Consider the following 20,817-nt stretch of genomic DNA (forward strand, 5'->3'; position numbering starts at 1 on the left):
TAACAATCAATACAAGTTTTAAAGTTACTTAAATTTGAGTAACATTATCAAGTATTCACTTCCTTTAAACAGTTAAGATGCATTAAACTAAGGTACTTTATTCTCTTAGCTTTTGAGAACTTCCTACAAAGTGTCATACCAAGAAATAGTGAAGGGTGCTTCTGTAGATGATTAAATGTGCTTCCATTTAATCGTGTAGTCTGACTCATGGCTTTTAATAGACCAGTGCATCTAATTATTTATCATGGCTAAGTCACTGCAAATTTTTAAAAACTAGCTATGGGTCTTCCTGAAAGAAGATCAGTGGATTTTAAAGGTATGAACCATAGGATATTGTAGACTTTAATAACCATGTTTCAAGTATCACATAAAGCTGCTGCCAGTTATGTAAAGTGAGTCAATAAATGACTCTACATAGTAGAAAAAGACTTCCTTGACAACTAGAGAGGAGCTGCTTCTGGCATAAATATCTTTGAGTATTTATGATTATATATGAAAGCATTTATATTTGTTACAATATCTGCTTTTTAGAAAAGTTGGCATGATCATTGCCTTTAGGAAGTAGTAACTATTCATTCTATTGTGAATACTTTTCCAGGTACATGATGATATTGGCTTAACAATAATATTGCTTTGCCTCAAGCTCCTATACTCTTAGTTTTACTTTACTAACTGATGATAGAAATTTTAGCTATGCAAACAAAAAAGAAGGAAAATACGGAGAAGGAAGACTGAAACAAATAATGACACTACCAGGTTTCTATTAATATTCAACAATTAAGTTTGACATGAAGGGAATTTTCATCTCAAAGTAATAATTATCTAACTTTCGTTAGTAAAGTGCTTTAATAATTCCATTTTTCTAAATAGGAGTACTAATCACATCATTGCATTTCTTTTAGATTCATACAGAAAAAAACAACTTTGATTCATATTTTTAAACTCCTATGATTAACGATTTTTGTTGTGCCCAATAAGAGAGGAAACATAGGAAAATAAAAATGGAACCACAGAATAAAATTTATTTTTTTCTAGGCCTTTATTTTTAGAGGATCCTAACATTGAACTTCTAGACAGGGGACAAGTTTTGCATTTAAAGGATGCACGAAGAAGTGACAAGGGGCGCTACCAGTGTGCTGTGTCCAATGCAGTTGGCAAACAAGCCAAGGACATAAAACTGACTATCTACAGTAAGTGTGATTTTCTTATGCTTTTTGTTATTATCAATCCTCACTATAAATTGAAAAGAAGGAGCTCCTGGATGGCTCAGTCGCTTAAGCGTCTGATTCTTGATTTCAGCTCAGATCATGATCTCAGGTTTGTGAGATTGTATGTACGCATGTGCTCTCTCGATCCCTAAAAAAAAAAAAAAAAAAAAACTTGAAAAGAAGGGTTTAATATTAACTGTTCTTTTATTCAATACTGAATAATTTGGAATGCTACTTATTTTATTTAATTATTTATTTTTAAAGATTTTATTTATTTATTTGACAGAGAGAGACACAGTGAGAGAAGGAACACAAACAAGGGGAGGTGGGAGAGGGAGAAACAGGCTTCTCGCTGAGCAGGGAGCCCGATGCGGGGCTTGATCCCAAGACCCTGGGATCATGACATGAGCCGAAGACAGATGCTTTACGACTGAGCCACCCAGGAGCCCCTGGAATGCTACTTATTTTAGAAGCAAGAGCCTATCTTATGTGTTTTAGAGTAGGACATTGCATCCAGTTTTAATGCATTTTGTCATGAAGTAAGGATTTCTTTGAGAATTGTAGTGATTTTCAGTTGATGTCACTCAAGAGGGCTGGTATTTCCTATTTGATTACTATATAATAAACCAAATGTTTATCTCCTTAAAAGGGTTAAAAAAAAAAACCCTCTAAAAAGAGTTGAAATGCATGAATTGAATGAAGTCAGTGGCATGCAGACCTTTCAATTGTTCTCTTTTCATACCATCTTGGCCTTTATTCTGACCACATGGTGATATTTTATTTTTTATTTATTTATTTATTTAAGATTTTATTTATTTATTTGACAGCGAGAGACAAAGCGACAGAGGGAACACAAGCAGGGGGAGTGGGAGAGGGAGAAGCAGGCTTCCCGTGGAGCAGGGAACCCAATGTGGGGCTCGATCCCAGGACCCCGGGATCATGACATGAGCCGAAGGCAGACACTTAACGACTGAACCACCCAGGTGCCCCTGCATGGTGATATTTTAAATGCCTTATATTTGTGACGCCCTTCCCTTCCAGTTAAGTTCCCACCACAGGAGTTAGCCCTCATTTCACTAAAAGTCTCAATACCACCTGAGGAAGGTGAATTCCAAAGTCATTTTTTTTTAGTACTCAGAGTCATAGGAAGGCACATGAACATTATGTGCAGGCACAAAGAATTACCCAATAGAAAGGAACAGAACTCAATAGGCCAGTCATGCTTATTGTGGTTTTACTTACTGCACTAATTTCGGTCCCTCCACTGTGTATGATACTCAAGAAATTTTAGTTACTTCAGGAATATCACCTTTTGACAGGATCTTCCCAATCCAAGCAGTCAGTCACCCAGTCATAACACATATCACTGTCTGATAAGTTACTGCTCAGTTATGGGTTTATTTACCTATTTGCTGTTTGTCTCCAAGGAAGCTAAACTTCACAAGAGCAGGGCCTTATTTTGCTGGTTCCCTACTTTGATACACGGTAGCTCTCAAGAAATGTTTGCTAAATGAATGAATGAATGGTCTAGTGATACACTGTCCAGTACTGTAACCACTAGCCACAGGAGGCTGTTGAGCACTGGAAATGTGGCTAGTCCACATTGACACAAGCTGTAAGTATAAAATATAGACCAGATATCAAAGACTTAATATGAAAATATATCTAATTAATAATTTTACATTGAATAAAACTGGAAATGATGGTATTTTGTATATAATGGGCTAAATAAAATATATTATGAAAACTTATTTCCTCTGTTTATTTTCAAATTTTTTAGCATGGCTACTCGAAAAATTTGTATTATATATATGGTTAGCATTGTGTTTCTATTGGACAGCACTGGTCTAGTCAGTAATAAGAACTTGTGCTTCTGAGACAGGTAGATGAGTTGAGATCCAGCTTTTGCCACTCACTAGCTTTATGACTTTGGACACGTTTCACAACCCTTTGATCTTCAGTTTCCTCATCTGTAAAATGGGGATAATAATAGCACCTACTTAATAGTGTTATTGTGATGGGCACCTGGGTGGCTCAGATGGTTAAGCATCTCCCTTCGGCTCAGGTCATGATGCCAGGGTCCCGGGATCGAGCCCCACATCGGGCTCCCTGCTCCACGGGAAGCCTGCTTCTCCCTCTCCCTCTGCCTTTCCCCCTGCTCATGTGCTCTCTCTCTCTCTCTCTCTGTCTCAAATAAATAAATAAAAAATCTTTTAAAAAAATAGTGTCATTGTGAGGATCAAAAGCTAGATACTTACTGGGTTACCTGGCTTAAAGTAAGAGTTTAATAAATGTTACTCGTTTTTCATTATTTACTTGGTCATTGCATTGTCTTACTAGCCTGATTTCTATATAACTTCATTGGATTTGAAATTTCCCTTTTTTAATGTTAGTGTCTTTATATAAAATTTGAATAGCTCTCTTGAATCAAAGAGATTTTATTTAATGCATGCTTTTAAATCATTTCTATCTATAAATAGAAGCCTTGGAAGAATTCAGTCATAAAAAGACACACCCTCCAAAAAAGAGTAACATTACTGAAAGATTGGCAATCATGAATCCAAGTTAAACAGTGTTATTGCTACCATTGGCCTCCTACCAGAACCAGACATTTAAATAATAGGTGCAAATTTTCCCCTAAGCTTTTGAGTAGTCTTCTCTACATTGTTGTATTGTTGCCAGGGTCTATGATGAATACATTTTGGTGATTCAGTAAGACACTTATTTCCATAGAACTTGGGTTCTTTTATTTCAGATCCTCTTGTTCACTCTGTATGATGCCCTAAGGCACCCAGAAGAAAGGTATCTATAGTGATTAAATTTTCTAGGATTGTCTGAGTTGAAAGACATTACAACATTGTGAGGTTTTGAGTATTATAATTCAGGAAATAGTGCATTTCCTTTCTAGCAAGCTTGTCTGTGCTTCTTTTTTTTTAGTAATCTTAAGTGGGTAATCTTAAGCTTATTTTATTTCACTTATGAAAAAGCTTTTATTCCTAAGAATGAATGAAACAGATGCCATATTTGGGCTAACTGTGAGGAATATTTATGTAGATTTCAGATTGATAATGTGTTTCACACCACAGTTGATTCATTTGTTTTCCTTATTTACGTACTAACACGAGGACAAAACAGGTGATGCCCTCGAAAGGCAGAAATGCATGTTGTACCTGAATAAGGAAAGAAATGGAGATGAACTAAGAGTGAAAAAATAAGAGGTGGGGGAAGAGGGAGGGGAAAGATGTGAAAGAAGGAAGGAAATAAAAGAGCTTTTAATATCCTATGGGGAGATCGTGTAAACTGACAGCTATTAGTTCAGAGGCAAAGATTTTTAACCTGAGGTTTGTGTTTGAGTTTAGGAAGTCTGAGAGCCTGCCCAGAGTGTACAAAAGTCTTTGAGTATATATGTGCGGTGCATATTAATGTGCAGTGTGTTCATAACCTTTATCCGTAACAACCTCCCTCAAATAGAAGGTCTCAAAAAAGTATATATGAATTAAACTGAAATAGGAAGTGACATTTATTTATTGGCAAATTTAAGCAGTAGATGTCAATCAGAAATGTTCTTTGAGTAATTTTTGTCAAATTCATAAATGCAAAATTTTTAAATAGCTCCTTTTCAGTGCAAATGATATGCCTTTGTAAAACATTCATGAAGAATAAGGATTTATTTGAACCTATGTTCTTGCTTTCATTAATGTATCATCTAACTAATTGCCAGCTGATTTAGGCAATTTGAACCAGAAGTTTGATATGCATTTATAGATTAACATATGACATAAATAGCCTTAAAACAAAATTAAAATTTTAAATCTGAATTAAATGCTCTTCCTTAAGATTTCAAAATGGTAGCTTAAATTTGTATTAATTACTTATCTTGGACTTGGCAAACCTTTTTTTATAAAGGGCAAGATAGTAAATATTTTGGATTTTGCAGACCATGAGACAAAATCAAGGCTATTATGTAGGTACTTATATATCAAAGTAGAAATAAATTTCTACCAATTGTCTATTGATGAAATTCCTTTTTCTAGTAATTTTAAAAATTATAAGTTTTTTTATAATTACAAATCTACTAATGAGAAGAATGGAATTCTTTTGGGGGGATAAAATTTTATTAATTGAAGGTCAAAGTTAGTGATCCCTCTCACCAAAATTGATTGCAAATGTTCATCTGTTAATGTTGACCTATAATGAGATCTTATGTATTTCCTCTTGGAAAATGTCTTTTCATGCAGATATGTACTGTCAAATACCAATATCAGTTTGTGAACATGTTACTTTAATTGACCATATTCATTGCTTAGAAAGCATTTATAGAATTCCCTTATATTCTTTTGATAAATTGACTTTTAGCATGCCATACCACAGATTAAACAATTCCAATTGAAAGTTGGTTGGAAGGTCCTCATTCTCAGAGATAACTGAACTTCGAATGTAGAAATTTCCTTTGTATTTGTATCAAGGTCTGACAAACATTGCTGAAACTGAAATTTGAGCTCAGAAAATATATCCACAGCAAATCTGTAGGGAATGGAGATCTCAATTTTGTTTGACAGCATGGGAAATTTATGAAGCAGTTTGACATTAATTGTGATTCAAACAAAATGACTACCATAGTATAAGTTTTGCATTTAAGTGCTGTTTTGGTCTGGTAATTTTAGGTTGAATTCATTAAGAAACATTATCAAGCTTATAGCAAAACTAGTTTCCAAAATCACTCAATGGTATTCAGTAATAGTGTTTGAGGACAATTCTTTTCATTCAGAAAAAATAGTCTCAGCCCTGAGCTCAAAAAATTAAAAAATACAACTTTACCACCATTAAAGCACTGAACTGCTCTATGGTAGGACAAGTCTTTATATTCAGTTTCTACACGTAGCAAAAATTCATGAAATTGATGATTTTCAAGTCCATAAGGGCAGATAAAAGATACCATGGACACTTCTGGTTGTTAACATATGAATATTTTACACGGAGGGCTTGCTGACAAATAATGCAAGGAATATAGACTTTTAAACCTTACATTTTAATAAGCTTTATGAATTTGTCTAAGCCTTTTCCTGCCCCACATATATTTTTATCACCATCACTTGCACTGTATCTTAGCAGATTCCACTTCAGGTTGTAATGAATTCGTGTTTTTGTTTGTTTGTTTGTTTTTTAACTTCTTTGAAAATATTTTTGTCTCTAGTCGTTCCATGCAGACTATTCTTAGAGGCTAATTCTTCAGTTTCTTCAAATTTGGCATTGATTCCTCAAACAAAAAGCAGTATCAGTAACATCTGTTAATTTGTCAGGGGCCAAGAATACTATTCAGAAAAGTTGCCTTTAAAAAAAAAAAATTAACTGGGGGCGCCTGGATGGCTTAGTCGTTAAGCATCTTCCTTCGGCTCAGGTCGTGATCTCAGGGTCCTGGGATCGAGCCCCACATCGGGCTCCCTGCTCGGCGGGAAGCCTGGTTCCCCCACTCCCACTCCCCCTGCTTGTGTTCTCTCTCTTGCTGTGTCTCTCTCTCTGTCAAATAAATAAATAAAATCTTTAAAAAAAAATTAACTGGGCGCCTGGGTGGCTCAGTCATTAGGCGTCTGCCTTCGGCTCAGGTCATGGTCCCAGGGTTCTGGGATCGAGTCCCACATCGGGCTCCCTCCTTGGCAGGAAGCCTGCTCTCCCTCTCTCTGTCCCCCTGCTTGTGTTCCTGCTCTTGCTATCTCTGTCTCTGTCAAATAAATAAATAAAATCTTTAAAAAATAAAAAAATAAAAAAAATTAACTATTAATGTTGCTCCCAGTGTTCCCTACTCTTCAAGCAATTGTTCTCATGGAAAGGCTCATAATCTTAAACAAAGATTTAAAATTTCTCTGGACACATTTCTGTGACTACAGACTAATCATCCCTGATTTTAATTAAATTACTGTTGGTAAATGGCTTTTCTTGCTTGGCGAACATATGACCACTGAGAAACTTATTTTGATTGTAGCCTCATTTTGACTTTTTATTTTTGTGAAGAAGTTCTGTTATGAGTCAGTCCATTTTACATTTTCTAATTTTTCCAACTGTTGTTTTGAATTGGAAGTAATGTGACAAGTGCTTAGTCTAGTAGTATTAGTGTATATTGTAATCTTTCAGAACAGCTATAGAATGATTTAAAAAAAAAACAATGCTTTGCCATTTGATTTATAACAAAATAATCCACACTGCGTTATGCTTTAAAAATGTGAATTTTAAAGTCTTCTTTTCTTTTCTTCTTTTGATGTGAGAGGTACTTACTGATAATAAAAATAAAATAAAATATCATGGTATGGTGATATGCATGGCAACTTGAAATGCTATTGAGTTATAATTGTGTCACTTAAATTTATGGTGAGCTGAGCAGCAGTGAGAAGCAATGAGAATACATATTTGCTATTTTTGTAACTACCTAATTCAGTTATTAGAGAGAGAAAGTAACCATAGACAATATGTAAACAAATGGGTGTGACTATATCCCAATAAAATTTTACGGACACCCACGTTTGAATTTCATATAATTTTTACACGTCACAAAATATTGTTAGTATTATTTTGATTTTTTTCCACCCATTTAAAAATGTAAAAACTATTCTTAACTCAGCATCTCCATGCCTGGCCTGTGAACCATAGTTGGTTTCCCTGAGCTATATATTAAACCACTTGATAAGAAAATTACTCTACCACCACATTTACCTCACAGTGTAGTAGATCTTTCCTTAAATTATGTGTGACAAAAAAATGTGTAGGTGAATGTTTGTCGCTGTGAGCTGGTTCTAAGAATGATTATTAGAAAATATTAAGGTACTCTATTCAGCACCCAGCTCTTGTTTTCTAAAATCCTTTTCCACTAAAAGAAGACAGAACTTTCCTAGAGAAATGGTTAATTCTAAGACTGGGGCAGGGAGTATATAAGATGAGCCTGCAGCATGTAGTAGAGCCAGAAAATAAGAAAGTATCAAGATAGTAAAATGACATGGATATGTCAAAGAAACATAGGAACCAAATGAAATAGCTTCCAGTGGTCAAAACTGGAAAAATTTGAACAACAAATTAAATACTATAGTATTAGATTATAACCCAAAGTATAAAAGAAGTTTCCATGAATTCATACTGATAAAAATAAGTTGTTAAATAAGTGAACAAACTGGGGAGGAGAAACAAAATTATAGAGAATAATTCCAAATAGATTATGTAGGTATTCTTCTCTCAAGAAGTCGAACATAGGGGCACCTGGGTGGCTCAGTTGTTAAGCGTCTGCCTTCGGCTCATGTCATGATCCCAGTGTCCTGGGATCAAGCCCCCCACGGGCTCCCTGCTCGGCAGGAAGCCTGCTTCTCCCTCTCCCACTCTCCCTGCTTGTGTTCCCTCTTCTGCTGTGTCTCTCTCTGTCAAATAAATAAAAATTAAAATCTTAAAAAAAAAAAAGTCGAACATAACTCCCCACCCCGTATGTATGGGCTGGAAAGAGTGATTCCTTTCCCAAAAAAGGGGAAAAGGAGAGCAACTTTACAGTGGAGAAACCTAGGAAAAGCTACTGTAACCAGATTATTGAGGTTAACATGATCATGATAAGTCATGCTGATAATTTGTACCTTTGATATGATCTGGTGAGAAAGTTATTTTACCTCTGGGATCTTCCTCCTAAAACAAATAATCCTAGTCCAGCCATAAGAAAAACATTCTATAACATATCCTATTCTAAAATAAAAGTTTAATGAAATAATATTAAGGCACTCCCAGTTCAGGCACATGCCATTTGATTTCTTTTAACTTGTTGCAGTTATAGCACAATCCTGGAATGACCACAGTCAAAGGATGTAGCAGGGATTGAGCCACTTGAGTTGTTTTTCCAACACCAGAGTTCTCATGTGGTGTGAGTGGCCAGGAATGTGGTTGCTGAATTATGGAAGATACACATGTAGCCAATTAGATGAGTAAAGTTAAGTATTCTGAATAAACTCTTGGCAGCTAAAACAAATAAACCAACAAACAAACCCCCCCCCCCAAAACCCAAAAACAACGAAACAAAAACCAGTAAGAAGCAGAAGTTAAAGCTTCCACGGCTATTTCCAGTAGCTGGTTCTTTTTTTCTTTTCTTTTCTTTTTTCTTTTTTTTTTTTTTTTTTTGACAGAGAGAGAGACAGCGAGAGGGAATACAATACAAGCAGGGGGAGTGGAAGAGGGAGAAGGAGGCTTCCAGGCGAGCAGGGAGCCCAATGTGGGCCTCGATCCCAGTACCCTGGGATCATGACCGGAGCTGAAGGCAAATGCTTAATGACTGAGCCACCCAGGCGCCCCCCAGTAGCTGGTTCTGAAGGCACTTAGACCTTTAGTATTTTGCGGGGAGAGGGCATGCAGTTGTACCTGTACATCTGTACAAATGTACATCTGTACAAATGTACATCTGACATTTTTGTTCCCTTGGCCTGCTGTCAAATGTATTCTATCTACTTTAAGTGGGCTTTTATTTTGTTTTGCTTTGTTTGTTAAACATAACTTTCTTAGTTACTGTAATATGATCTATTGGACTTAAATGAACCCCTGAAACTGAAACTGTGACTTTTTGCTTTTACTGAAATCTGAAACCCAAGAAGAGGGTGATAAAGATTGAAAAGACAGGCAATTTATAATCAGTAGATAAATCATAGACTTCCTAATTGTCTTTAATTCCTAAATCCTTTATTTTTTTTAAAGGTTTTATTTATTTATTTGACAGAGAGAGACAGCGAGAGAGGGAACACAAGCAGGGGGAAGTGGGAGAGGGAGAAGCAGGCTTCCCGCTGAGCAGGGAGCCTGATGTGGGGCTTGATCCCAGGACCCTGGGATCATGACCTGAGCCAAAGGCAGACGCTTAATGACTGACCCACCCAGGCGCCCCTCCTAAATACTTTAAATGCATTATTTAAACATCTACAACATTTAAGAATTTGATGCAGATGCTAAAGCTTAGAAAACTTGTTTCTGTTCTGAAATCCTTTATAGTTCCACCTACTATTAAAGGAGGGAATGTCACCACAGAAGTATCAGCATTGATCAAGAGCATAATTAAACTGGAATGTGAAACAAGGGGACTGCCGATGCCTGCTATTACTTGGTATAAGGATGGCCAACCAGTCATATCCAGCTCACAAGCACTTTATATTAATAAAGGACAATTTCTTCATATCCCTCGAGCACAGGTTTCTGATTCAGCAACATATACGTGTCATGCAACCAATGTTGCTGGAACTGCTGAAAAGTCATTTCATGTGGACGTCTATGGTAAGGAAAAAATACGTGCTTTAATCACATACCTTTCTGTCTATTCTTTTTTAATATGCCGACATCTAATTCATTCACTAATAAATTCCTGGTGGGTTTGATCATTTTCAAAATGCATGGATAGGAACTGACAGAATTGTCCCGTGATTTAAAAAAACATTTTTAAAAGCTACAGTTGGGAAAAGTGGTCCATTCATTTGCCCAACCATTTGCCCGTTTCACATGGGGCATCTAGACTATTCGGTTTTTATGGAGAAGGTAAAGTAGTTGTTAGGACTAAGATCATTCTCTACTATTTACCCTTTATAAACGAGACACAGTACAAAGTATCCCACAATATTTAGGATAGCTGTGGATCAGCTAACCCAAGAAATTCTTTCCTTAATAGCTTAGAAAGAGACAGACATGTAGGTAGTTTCTATGGTCAAACTATGTGAAAACAAAATCCTTATTTCAATAGAATTTCAAAGATGCCTGAAATACTACTTTTTTCTGCCTAGTTCCTCCAATGATTGAAGGTGACTTGGCCGTCCCTCTGAATAAGCAAGTGGTTATTGCTCATTCGCTGACACTAGAGTGTAAAGCTACTGGCAACCCTCCTCCAGTTCTCACCTGGTTAAAAGATGGTGTACCTGTGAAAGCCAATGACAACATCCGTACAGAAGCTGGTGGGAAGAAACTAGAAATCATGAGTGCCCTAGAAGTTGATCGGGGACAGTATGTATGTGTGGCTACCAGTGTGGCTGGAGAAAAGGAAATCAAATACGAAGTTGATGTCTTAGGTAAATAAGGATGCCACCATCTGGATTCCAGATTCATAGCAAAACCTGACCATTTTATGAAATGCTTTTTTGGTCATAGAACAATAAAACAATTTTATTTTATTTTATTTTATTTTAAGATTTTATTTATTTATTTGACAGAGAGAGAGATAGCGAGAGCAGGAACACAAGCAGGGGGAGTGGGAGAGGGAGAAGCAGGCTTCCTGCCAAGCAGGAAGCCTGATGTGGGATTCGATCCCAGGACCCTGGGATCATGACCTGAGCCGAAGGCAGACGCTTAACGACTGAGCCACCCAGGCGCCCCAATAAAACAATTTTAGAGAAGGTTCAGTTATCTGTTCAGCTCTGGACCGCACATGACTAAGTGGTGGCTTTATTACCAGAGTCCCAAGATCTAAGAACCCACATAAATCTTCCACTGATTTTGATAGGTACACTGTATTTGTAAGTGCATTGATGCATTTTACATCTATGACAATATCTGATTGCAGTGAGTGATATCATGGTCCTCTGTCATGAGCACTATGCTATGTCTAGTGCAGGAAACAGTCTCTGGGCCTTGGAAAGTCATCTTGCAATGTTTTTGGTCTCTGTTTCTCTATAAATTGAAGGCTTTTTGAGCAGAGGTCCAATTTTTGAGGTTTCCTTCTCTTATTATTATGAAAATAAGCGACATAAAATATGAACCAGCTTTATATTCATATGGCATCAGCAGCACCAGAGGGCTCGATTAATTGAGAAAAATCCACAGCATGTCAAAAATACATTTATTGATCCTATCAAGTGTGTATGATAAAATATATTTTACATTTCAAATCCCCTTCAAGTATCAAATGTCTATGATACTTGTCAGCCTTCTGAATTGCAACTTAGTAGTGCTTAAAATGGTGGTGTATTTTTTCTGGTGTACATTTCTTTGTATGTTACATCTCTGTTGTTTTCTAGTGCCACCAGCTATAGAAGGAGGAGATGAAACATCTTACTTCATTGTGATGGTTAATAACTTACTGGAGCTAGATTGTCAAGTGACAGGCTCTCCCACGCCAACTATCATGTAAGGGTTTTGGTATGTCTTCTAAATACCTCCCACTTCTTTATTTGAGTGTTTTAAGGCTATCTTGAAAAAATTTCTGTGTCATTAAAAGGTGGCCATGTAAAATTATATTCTTTGTGTTCCTCTTTTAAAAGACATACTCTATATACAAGGCAACTTTTGCTTAATAATCACATGGCCCTTAAATCTGTTCAATTAGAGGAATTCCATTTATGCTCCTAGAAATGACATTTTCAGTTCAGAGAGACAGACTAGTAAGCAGTATCTGTCACATCTTCTTGAGGCACTGAACTGTTTAATGAATAACTAAATAAAAAGAAATGTACTGGACATATTAGGGAAATAGTTACCGTGCAAATATGTTTACCAATTCTTTTTTCTCATTCCTTCATTCACAAAGCATTTCGTGAATACTTAACCTTCATTTCCAAGGTGCAGGATATGCAAAGGAACAGTTAGTCAATTAAGAAAATAAAATATGTTCACATATGATTACAAAGTAAAATGGAAAATGATAACTCATAAGAAATGAAAAAATATAATGCAATATCAGGGTTTTATTTTACAGATATTTTAGGAATGTATTCACTTTGCTTTGTTATTTAAACATTTGTTATTCACTTTGTTATTTAAACATTTGAAGTGAATACTATTTAGGGGCACTTGCGTCTTTGTTTCCTCAACATAAAGAGAATGAAGAAACCGTATAGCTACTGGGGTTCCAACACTATGCCAACTTCTGTGTTGGGCCAGGTTTGCTTTTTTTCTTTTACCCATTATAGTTCATTTTACAGATTGGGCAAATAGGGAATTAGGCAAATACGCAATTGAGAATTTACATATGTATGTATGTGTAGAAACATTCAATATATAGATAAATCTAGTTCCTCTAAGATATATATACACACACACATATATTTTAGGAACTAAGTTACTTCAAATACATCTCCAGGCTTCTTTTTGCCTTGTTCCTATAGGTGGCTAAAGGATGGCCAGCTAATTGATGAAAGGGATGGATTCAAGATTTTACTAAATGGACGCAAATTGATTATTGCTCAAGCTCAAGTGTCAGATACAGGCCTTTATCGCTGTGTGGCAACAAATATTGCTGGTGACCACGAGAAGGAATTTGAAGTTACTGTTCATGGTAAGCTGAACTTCTTCAGCTTATTTAATATAATTTATCATTATATTTAAAATTAATTTATGCATTGTGTCATTATTTAATTCAGATGGTAGCTCAGTAATCTGGATAAATCTTGAGTTGTGGAAAGTAATATAAAGGATGTGAATTTGAGTTAAAAAATGGCAGATTAATCTTAAGGCACTTTACTAACACAGAGACTTAACCAAGAGGCCTATGTAAATTAATATAAACACTTCAGATGTTAGGAAGTGTATTCTACATAGAATGCCAGGGCCTGAGGAATGAGATCAAATAAGACAGAAAAGGCAGGCAGCAAATTCCAAGTAAAGAGGTTGTGTCAGCTCTTCAGGGTTTAGCCAGAACAGGAGGGAGTGTGAATAAAGTCATTTCCAGAAATGGAGGCTAAGGATATTATGCAGAATCCAGGGTAGATAGAGGTATTCACAGAACTAGCGCAGAAGAATCAGAACCATTAGTGTAATGACAGAGACAACCCTTGGCCAGGGTATTATTTGTCTCACTTGCCTGCCAACCTTGGGAAGTGAGGGACTGCAATGAGAATCTGGGGAACCATTTAGAAGCTCTAGTGGAGGTTTCTGTGAACATCAACATTTTTCCATCTGTCCATGCAGACTTTTTCCCCCTGCTTTTTCAATCCTGTGATGAAATATAGCTAACCCTGTTTCTCAGTCTCAATTCCAACTCCTGAGGGAGGGAATCTGGCAGGCCCAGCTTAAATCAAGTTCCCATTCTGTATTCAGTCAGTCTTGCTGGGGTCAGAGTCATGCAGTATAAATACAGGTAGAGGAAACCCACCCTGATTTAACGAGATTGTTCTAGAGAAAGGGAGGATCATAATAGATTGGGAAAACATACCAACAGGTGTAAGCCAAACATGTGGATTGTAGTTGCTATAAATACATCTTATTCTTTGGAGAACTAGAGATCCATACTTAAGAAATAAGTCATCTAAAATTGCTGAAAACCATAAATTAAACGCATGGGATAAAATTATTTCATTATTTCTTAAAATAGGAATTTTCCCTTTTCTAAATTTTAAAGTTTCAGATTCTTACATCCAGATTTTTAAGTACTTGACCCCACTGATTATGGTTTGTGTTCCCTCCCTCCCTCACTCTGTCCTTCCATCTCTTCCTGCTTTCCTTCCTTCCTTCCTTTCTTAAATCTAGTTCCTCCAACAATCAAATCCTCAGGCCTTTCTGAGAGAGCCATAGTGAAGCACAAGCCTATCACCTTGCAGTGCATTGCCAATGGCATTCCAAATCCATCTATTACATGGTTAAAAGATGGCCAACCTGTAAATACTGCCCAAGGAAACCTTAAAGTAAGTATAAATATTGCTGAGCCCCAAATGTGAAATCTACATTGATCTTCCCAGAGCTATCATGTTCTTCTTTCCTAATTGTAGATTTTCCTGTTGGACAGATTTTACAGAAAATTTATCAAAATAATATGTGTTTTCCTTAGAGTTTTTGGAATTTATCTTAATATTTGATTTGAAGAATAGAATTAATTAAAGACTAATAACCTTAACAATGATAATTTTAACGTATTGGTTGGTATTTTTATTATTTCGATTTATACCTGTTTTAACTATTGAAAAACTGGTGTCTCATGGATGAATGAATGGTGTTCATCATTACTGACTCACAGTAGCCCCAATATACCATAGACTAAGATTAAGGTAAAATCATATCTACATAAACCTAAGTACAATAAGTCTTGAAAAAACTATTTTAACTAGTTTATAAGCTTCAAGATGGCAGAGACTCAGTCTGAATAAATTCACTTCTATATCCTTCAATCTGAGTATAATCCCTGGCATATAAATGTACCTCATTAGGTATTTCTGGATAGATAGATTGATTGATTGATTGATTTCGAACTTAGATAATCTAAATGATTCATTTAAAAATCTGAATCAATAGATTTTGTTACTAGGATCAAGTTAGTTGACTACTATGGGCTTGAACTTTGCTTGTATTAAGTTTTCAGTAATGAAGGATGTATTGAGTTCTTTTCCCAGTACAAATGATGGGTATCTGCTCATTTATTATTCCTATTCCAAATCCAATGGAACTAATCTTATACATTTATGCTACTGAGAGGTTCATTATGAAGCCTTAAAACATACTGCAGGGAGATAGGCATTTATCACATAATCATATAAAAGTTTAATTGTAAACTGTAATGAGTAACTTTAAGAGACAATATGGAGAAGTATAAGAACAGATAATGTGGAAAGGTTTTAGGCATTAGGTAATTCATAGAGAAAGCCTTTGAGCAGAGATATGAAGAATACATAGGAGTTAAATGAGTGAATTAATGGAAGAGAACAGAGTAGAGTATTTCAGAGAAGATGTGTGTGGGCAAACAACTTAAAGTAAAGGCACATGACACCTCCTGAGGACCTGATAGCAAGCCAGTAGACTGAAGAACACAGAGCAAGATGAGGTGTTATTGGAGGAGACCAGGGAGTAGAAGGCATTTAAGTAATATTAATGATTTCATTTTTACTTTAACTCGATGGGAGATCTTTGAAGAGTTTTAAGAGAGTAGTGACATAATCAGATTTTCATTTTAAATAGTTACTGGCCCCTATAAGATAATGAATTGAAGGAGTTTAAAATAAATATGTGGGCAGAGGTGGTCCAAAACAGTAGTATAGGAAGATCCTGAACTCACCTCCCCCCACAGACACACCAAATCTACTGCCACATACAGAACAGTTCTACAACAAAGGATAAAAGGGCAACATCAAGATGGGTAGGAGAGGCAGAGACACAATCTTGCCAAAACCATAGCATACCAACTCACAATAGGGAGGGATCTCACAAGTCTGCAGCTTCTCCCTGAGGAGTATGGGATTTGTGCCCTATATTGGGCATTCCAACCCTTGGGACCTGTACTGAAGAGACAAGCCATAAAATGTCTGGCTTTGAAAACCAATGAAGCTTACATCCAAGAGACCCAAAGGACTGTAGAAATAAGTCAAAGGGATTTGAGATACTTCTTTTAAATGACTCACATGCAGACTTACTTGCCCTGGGGCCTAGTGCAAAAATTTGAAAAGTGCCTAGACTAAACTATATGTGAAGGAGATTCATTTGCTAATTTTAAAGCATCTGCCGGAGGGACAGGGACCTGTAGGGACTTTCTCCAGGGACAGAGCTGCTGTCAGGCACCAGTTTTGCACTCTCCCTCCACCTTGCTAGTAAAAGCAGATGTGTGCAGACACAGCAATCTCCCACTGCCTTGCTGAAGTGGAGGTGGGGAGGGGGGTGCTCTGTCCCCCAGCACTCTTCACCTGCCTTGCTAAAGCTGCAGGCTTGCCCCACCCCAAGTACTCTCCCACTGCCCCATTAAGGCTGAAGGGCAAGCACAGTCCACACAAAGGACACCCCTTGAATGCCTGGACCCAGTGGTCAGAGGGGCTTGTGTTCCAGGGCCCTATGGGACTATAACAATAATCAGAAAAGCCATTCTTGGCAGGCTACCACACCCAAGCCACTGCACACAGTAAACTGGAATACACTCCTGGTCTGCTGGTGAAAAAGGCCCACCCACTGGTCCTGGAGCTTCAACGTGAGGGACAGGCTTCAGGTTTGCCACACATGTAGAGGCTATGAAGGCACTCTCAGGGAACATAGGCAGGGAGACACCACCTTTGTGTTCTCCCTTGGCCTTGCTATAGCTCCTGGTGCCTCCCAGCAAGGAGTATATACACACACCTGAAGCCCTGATTTTTGCAACTGTCACCCAGGGGACACTTCCAGATCCCCTGGTCTGAAGGCCAGCAGGGTTTACAACTGCAGTCCTATGGGACTGTATATAGTTGTGTACTTTAAAACTGCTGCCTAAGGATTTGGCTTCTAGTCAGCCTGAAACCAGGTGCTGACTGAGATCCCTCTCTTTGGAACACTGATAGGTCTTGGAATACCCTTAATAACTGGGACCTATCAAGAATAAATCAGGCTACTGAGGCAGTCACAAGGTCTGAGAGACAACCAAGAACCAGGGCAGGGTTGAACAATGAGGTTAATCTATACAAGGCCACTCCTGTAAGACTGGGAAGATAGCTATTTTGCCTAATACTTAGAAACAAACAAAATGTTTCAAATGGAAGAACAGAACAAAACCTCAGAAAATGGCCTTCATGAAATAGAAATAAGTAATCTACCTGATAAAGAGTTCAAAGTAATGGTCATAAAGATGCTCACTAAACTCAGGAAAAGAATGGATGAACATAGTGAGAACTGCAACAAAAGATAGAAAATATAAGAAGATACCAAACAGAAGTCACAGAGCTGAAGAATACAATAATTAAACTGAAAAATACACTAGGGGGTTCAACAGCTGATTAGATGAAGCAGAAAGATCAGTAACCTGGAAGACAGCAGTGGAATTCACCCAAACAGAACAGCAAAAAGAAAAAAGAATTTTTAAGAAATGAAGATAGCTTAAGGGACCTTTGGGGCAACCTGAAGTGGAATAGCTTTCATATTATATGGATTCCAGAAGGGGAAGAGAGAGAGAAAGGGGCAGAAAACACATTTCAAGAAATAATGGGTGAAAACCTCCTTAAAGTGGGGAAGGAAACAGACATCCAGGTCCAGGAAGCACAGAGAATTCTAAATAAGATGAACCCAAAGAGATCCACAGGAAGAGACATTATAATTAAAATGTAAAAAGTTAAAGATAAGAAGAAAATCTTAAAAGCAGCAAGAGAAAAGCCATTTGTTAGGTGCAAGGGAAGCCTGCCCCCATAAGATTGTCAGGTGATTTTTCAGCAGAAATCTTGAAAGCCAGAAGTGGCATGGTTTATTTGAAGTGCTGAAAGGAAAATAAAACTTCCAACCAAGAATACACTACCCAGCAAGGTTATTATTCAGAATTGAAGGAGAATAAAGAGATTTTTAGACAAACAAAAGGTAGAAGAATTCATCACTAAACTGGCCCTACAAGAAATGTTAAAGGGACTTCTTTAAGCTGGAAAAAAAGGCACTAACTAGTAACAAGAAAATATATGAAAGTAAAAATGTCACTAGTAAAGGTAAATATATAGTAAAGGTAGTGGGTTAATTACTTATAAAGCTAGTATGAAGATAAAAATCAAAAGTAGTAAAATTAACTATAACCACAATAAACAGTTAAGGGAAACACAAAATAAAAGAATGTAAAATGTGACATCAAAAACATAAAACATTGTGGGGGAGTAAAAATGTAGAGTTTTAGAATGCATCCAAACTTAAGTTGCTATCAACATTAAAATGATCATCCACCATGATTAAGTGGAATTTACTCCAGGGATGTAAGCATGTTTCAACATTCACAAATCAACTAACGTAATACACCACATTAATGAAATGAAGGATAAAAATTATATGATCATCTCAATGGAAAAAGCATTTGACAAAAGTCAACATCCATTTATGGTAAAAACCCTCAACAAAATGGATATAGAGGAAACATACCTCAACATAATTAAGGCCATATATGACAAGCCCACAGCTAACATCATACTCAGTGGTGAAAAGCTGAAAGTTTTTTCTCTGAGATCAAGTGCAAGACAAGTGTTCCCACTCTCACCACTTTTATTGAACATAGTATTGGAAGTCCTATCAAGAGCAACTAGGTAAGAAAAAGAAATAAAAGGCATCCAAATTGAAAAATATATATTAAAAAATCCTAAGACTTCACCAAAAAAGTGTTAGAACTAATAAACGAAGTCAGCAAAGTTGCAGGGTACAAAATCGATATACAAAAATTGGTTTCATTTCTATACACTAACAGACTATCAGAAAGAGAAACTAAGAAAACAGCCCCATTTAAAATTGCATAATAAAGAATAAAAAGAAATTTAACCAAGGAGGTGAAAGGAAGTGAATGTCCTGTGCACTAGAAAATACAAGACAGTGATGAAAGAAACTGAAGACACAAATAAATGGAAAGGTATCCCATGCCCATGGATTGGAAGAATTAATCTTGTTATAATGTTCCTACTACCCAAAGCAATCTATAGATTCAGTGCAATTCCTATCAAAATTCCAATGGCATTTTCCACAGAAATAGAACAAACAATCCTAAAATGTGTATGGAACCACAAAAGACCCCAACTAGCCAAAATGATCTTGAGAAAGAAAAACAAATCTGGAGGCATCCTGCTGTTTTTAAACTATACTACAAAGCTGTAGTAATCAAAAACAGTTTGGTATTGGCACAAAAACCAACACATGGATCAACAGAACAGAATAGAGAGCCAAGAAATAAACCTACACATATATGGTTGGTTAATTTATGACAAAGAAGTCAAGAATATACAATGAGGAAACGATGTTCTCTTCAATAAATGATGTTGGAAATATTTGACAGTCACATGCAAAAGAATGAAACCAGAATGCTATCTTAAACCATACACAAAAATCAGCTCCAAATGGATTAAAGACTTGAATGTAGAACCTGAAAACACAAAACTCCTAGAAGAAAACATAGGTAGTAAGTTTCCTGACATTGAATTTTTAGATCTGACTCCCAAATCAAAGGCAACAAAGGCAAAAATAAACAAGTGGGACTACATCAATCCAAAAAGCTTCTGCATGGTTGGAGATACTGGAATATAAATTAAATGAGGGAAAAATTGTAAGTCATATATCCAATAACGGGTTAATGCCCAAAGTATATAAAGAGCTCAACTAAATAGCAAAAAAACAAGCAATGTGATTAAAAAATGGGCACAATATATAACTAGACATTTTCCAAAGTCATATAGATGTCCAACAGGCACATGGAAAAATGTTTAACATCAATAATTATCAGGGATATGCATATCAAAACCATGAGGTATCACATCACACCTGTTTCAAGGCTATTACCAAAAAGACAAGAAATAAACGTTGTTGAGGATGTGGAGAAAAGGGAACCCTTGTGCATTGTTGGTGGGAATGTACACTATTGCAACCACTATGGAAAACAATATGGAGATGCCTCAAAAAATAAAAATCAGAGCCACCATATGATTCAGCAATTCCATTTCTGGGTATTTATCCAAAGAATACGAAAACCCTAACTTGAAAAGATATATGCACCCACATGCTCACTACAGCATTATTTATAATAGTCAGGACATGGAAACAACCAAAGTGTTCATCAGTAGATGAATGGATAAAGAAGATGTGATACACACACACACGCACACACACACACACACACACAATGGAATACTATTCAATTATAAAAAAGAAGAATGAAGTCTTGCATTTGTGACAAAATAGATGGACCTTCAGGGCATTATGCTAATTGATATAAGTCAGACAGAGAAAGATAAATACCATG

General features: G+C 36.5%; 1 protein-coding gene across 1 annotated transcript in view; it reads left to right on the forward strand.

Annotated features, from left to right (window-relative positions):
* The window catches only part of HMCN1 (hemicentin 1), a 467,830-nt gene that overhangs the window by 267,413 nt on the left and 179,600 nt on the right, over positions 1–20,817 (forward strand). Inside the window, exons 30-35 of the mRNA XM_028121561.2 lie at positions 1,036–1,190; positions 10,203–10,481; positions 10,982–11,263; positions 12,209–12,317; positions 13,295–13,464; positions 14,655–14,809. Coding sequence (XP_027977362.2) covers positions 1,036–1,190; positions 10,203–10,481; positions 10,982–11,263; positions 12,209–12,317; positions 13,295–13,464; positions 14,655–14,809 — 1,150 coding nt within the window. The remainder of the gene's footprint in view (positions 1–1,035; positions 1,191–10,202; positions 10,482–10,981; positions 11,264–12,208; positions 12,318–13,294; positions 13,465–14,654; positions 14,810–20,817) is intronic.

This window comes from Eumetopias jubatus, unplaced genomic scaffold (genome assembly GCF_037043125.1).
Source record: "Eumetopias jubatus isolate StellerSeaLion01/CBP00866 unplaced genomic scaffold, mEumJub1_p1.0 scaffold_12, whole genome shotgun sequence".
Classification (NCBI taxonomy): Eukaryota; Metazoa; Chordata; class Mammalia; order Carnivora; family Otariidae; genus Eumetopias; species Eumetopias jubatus.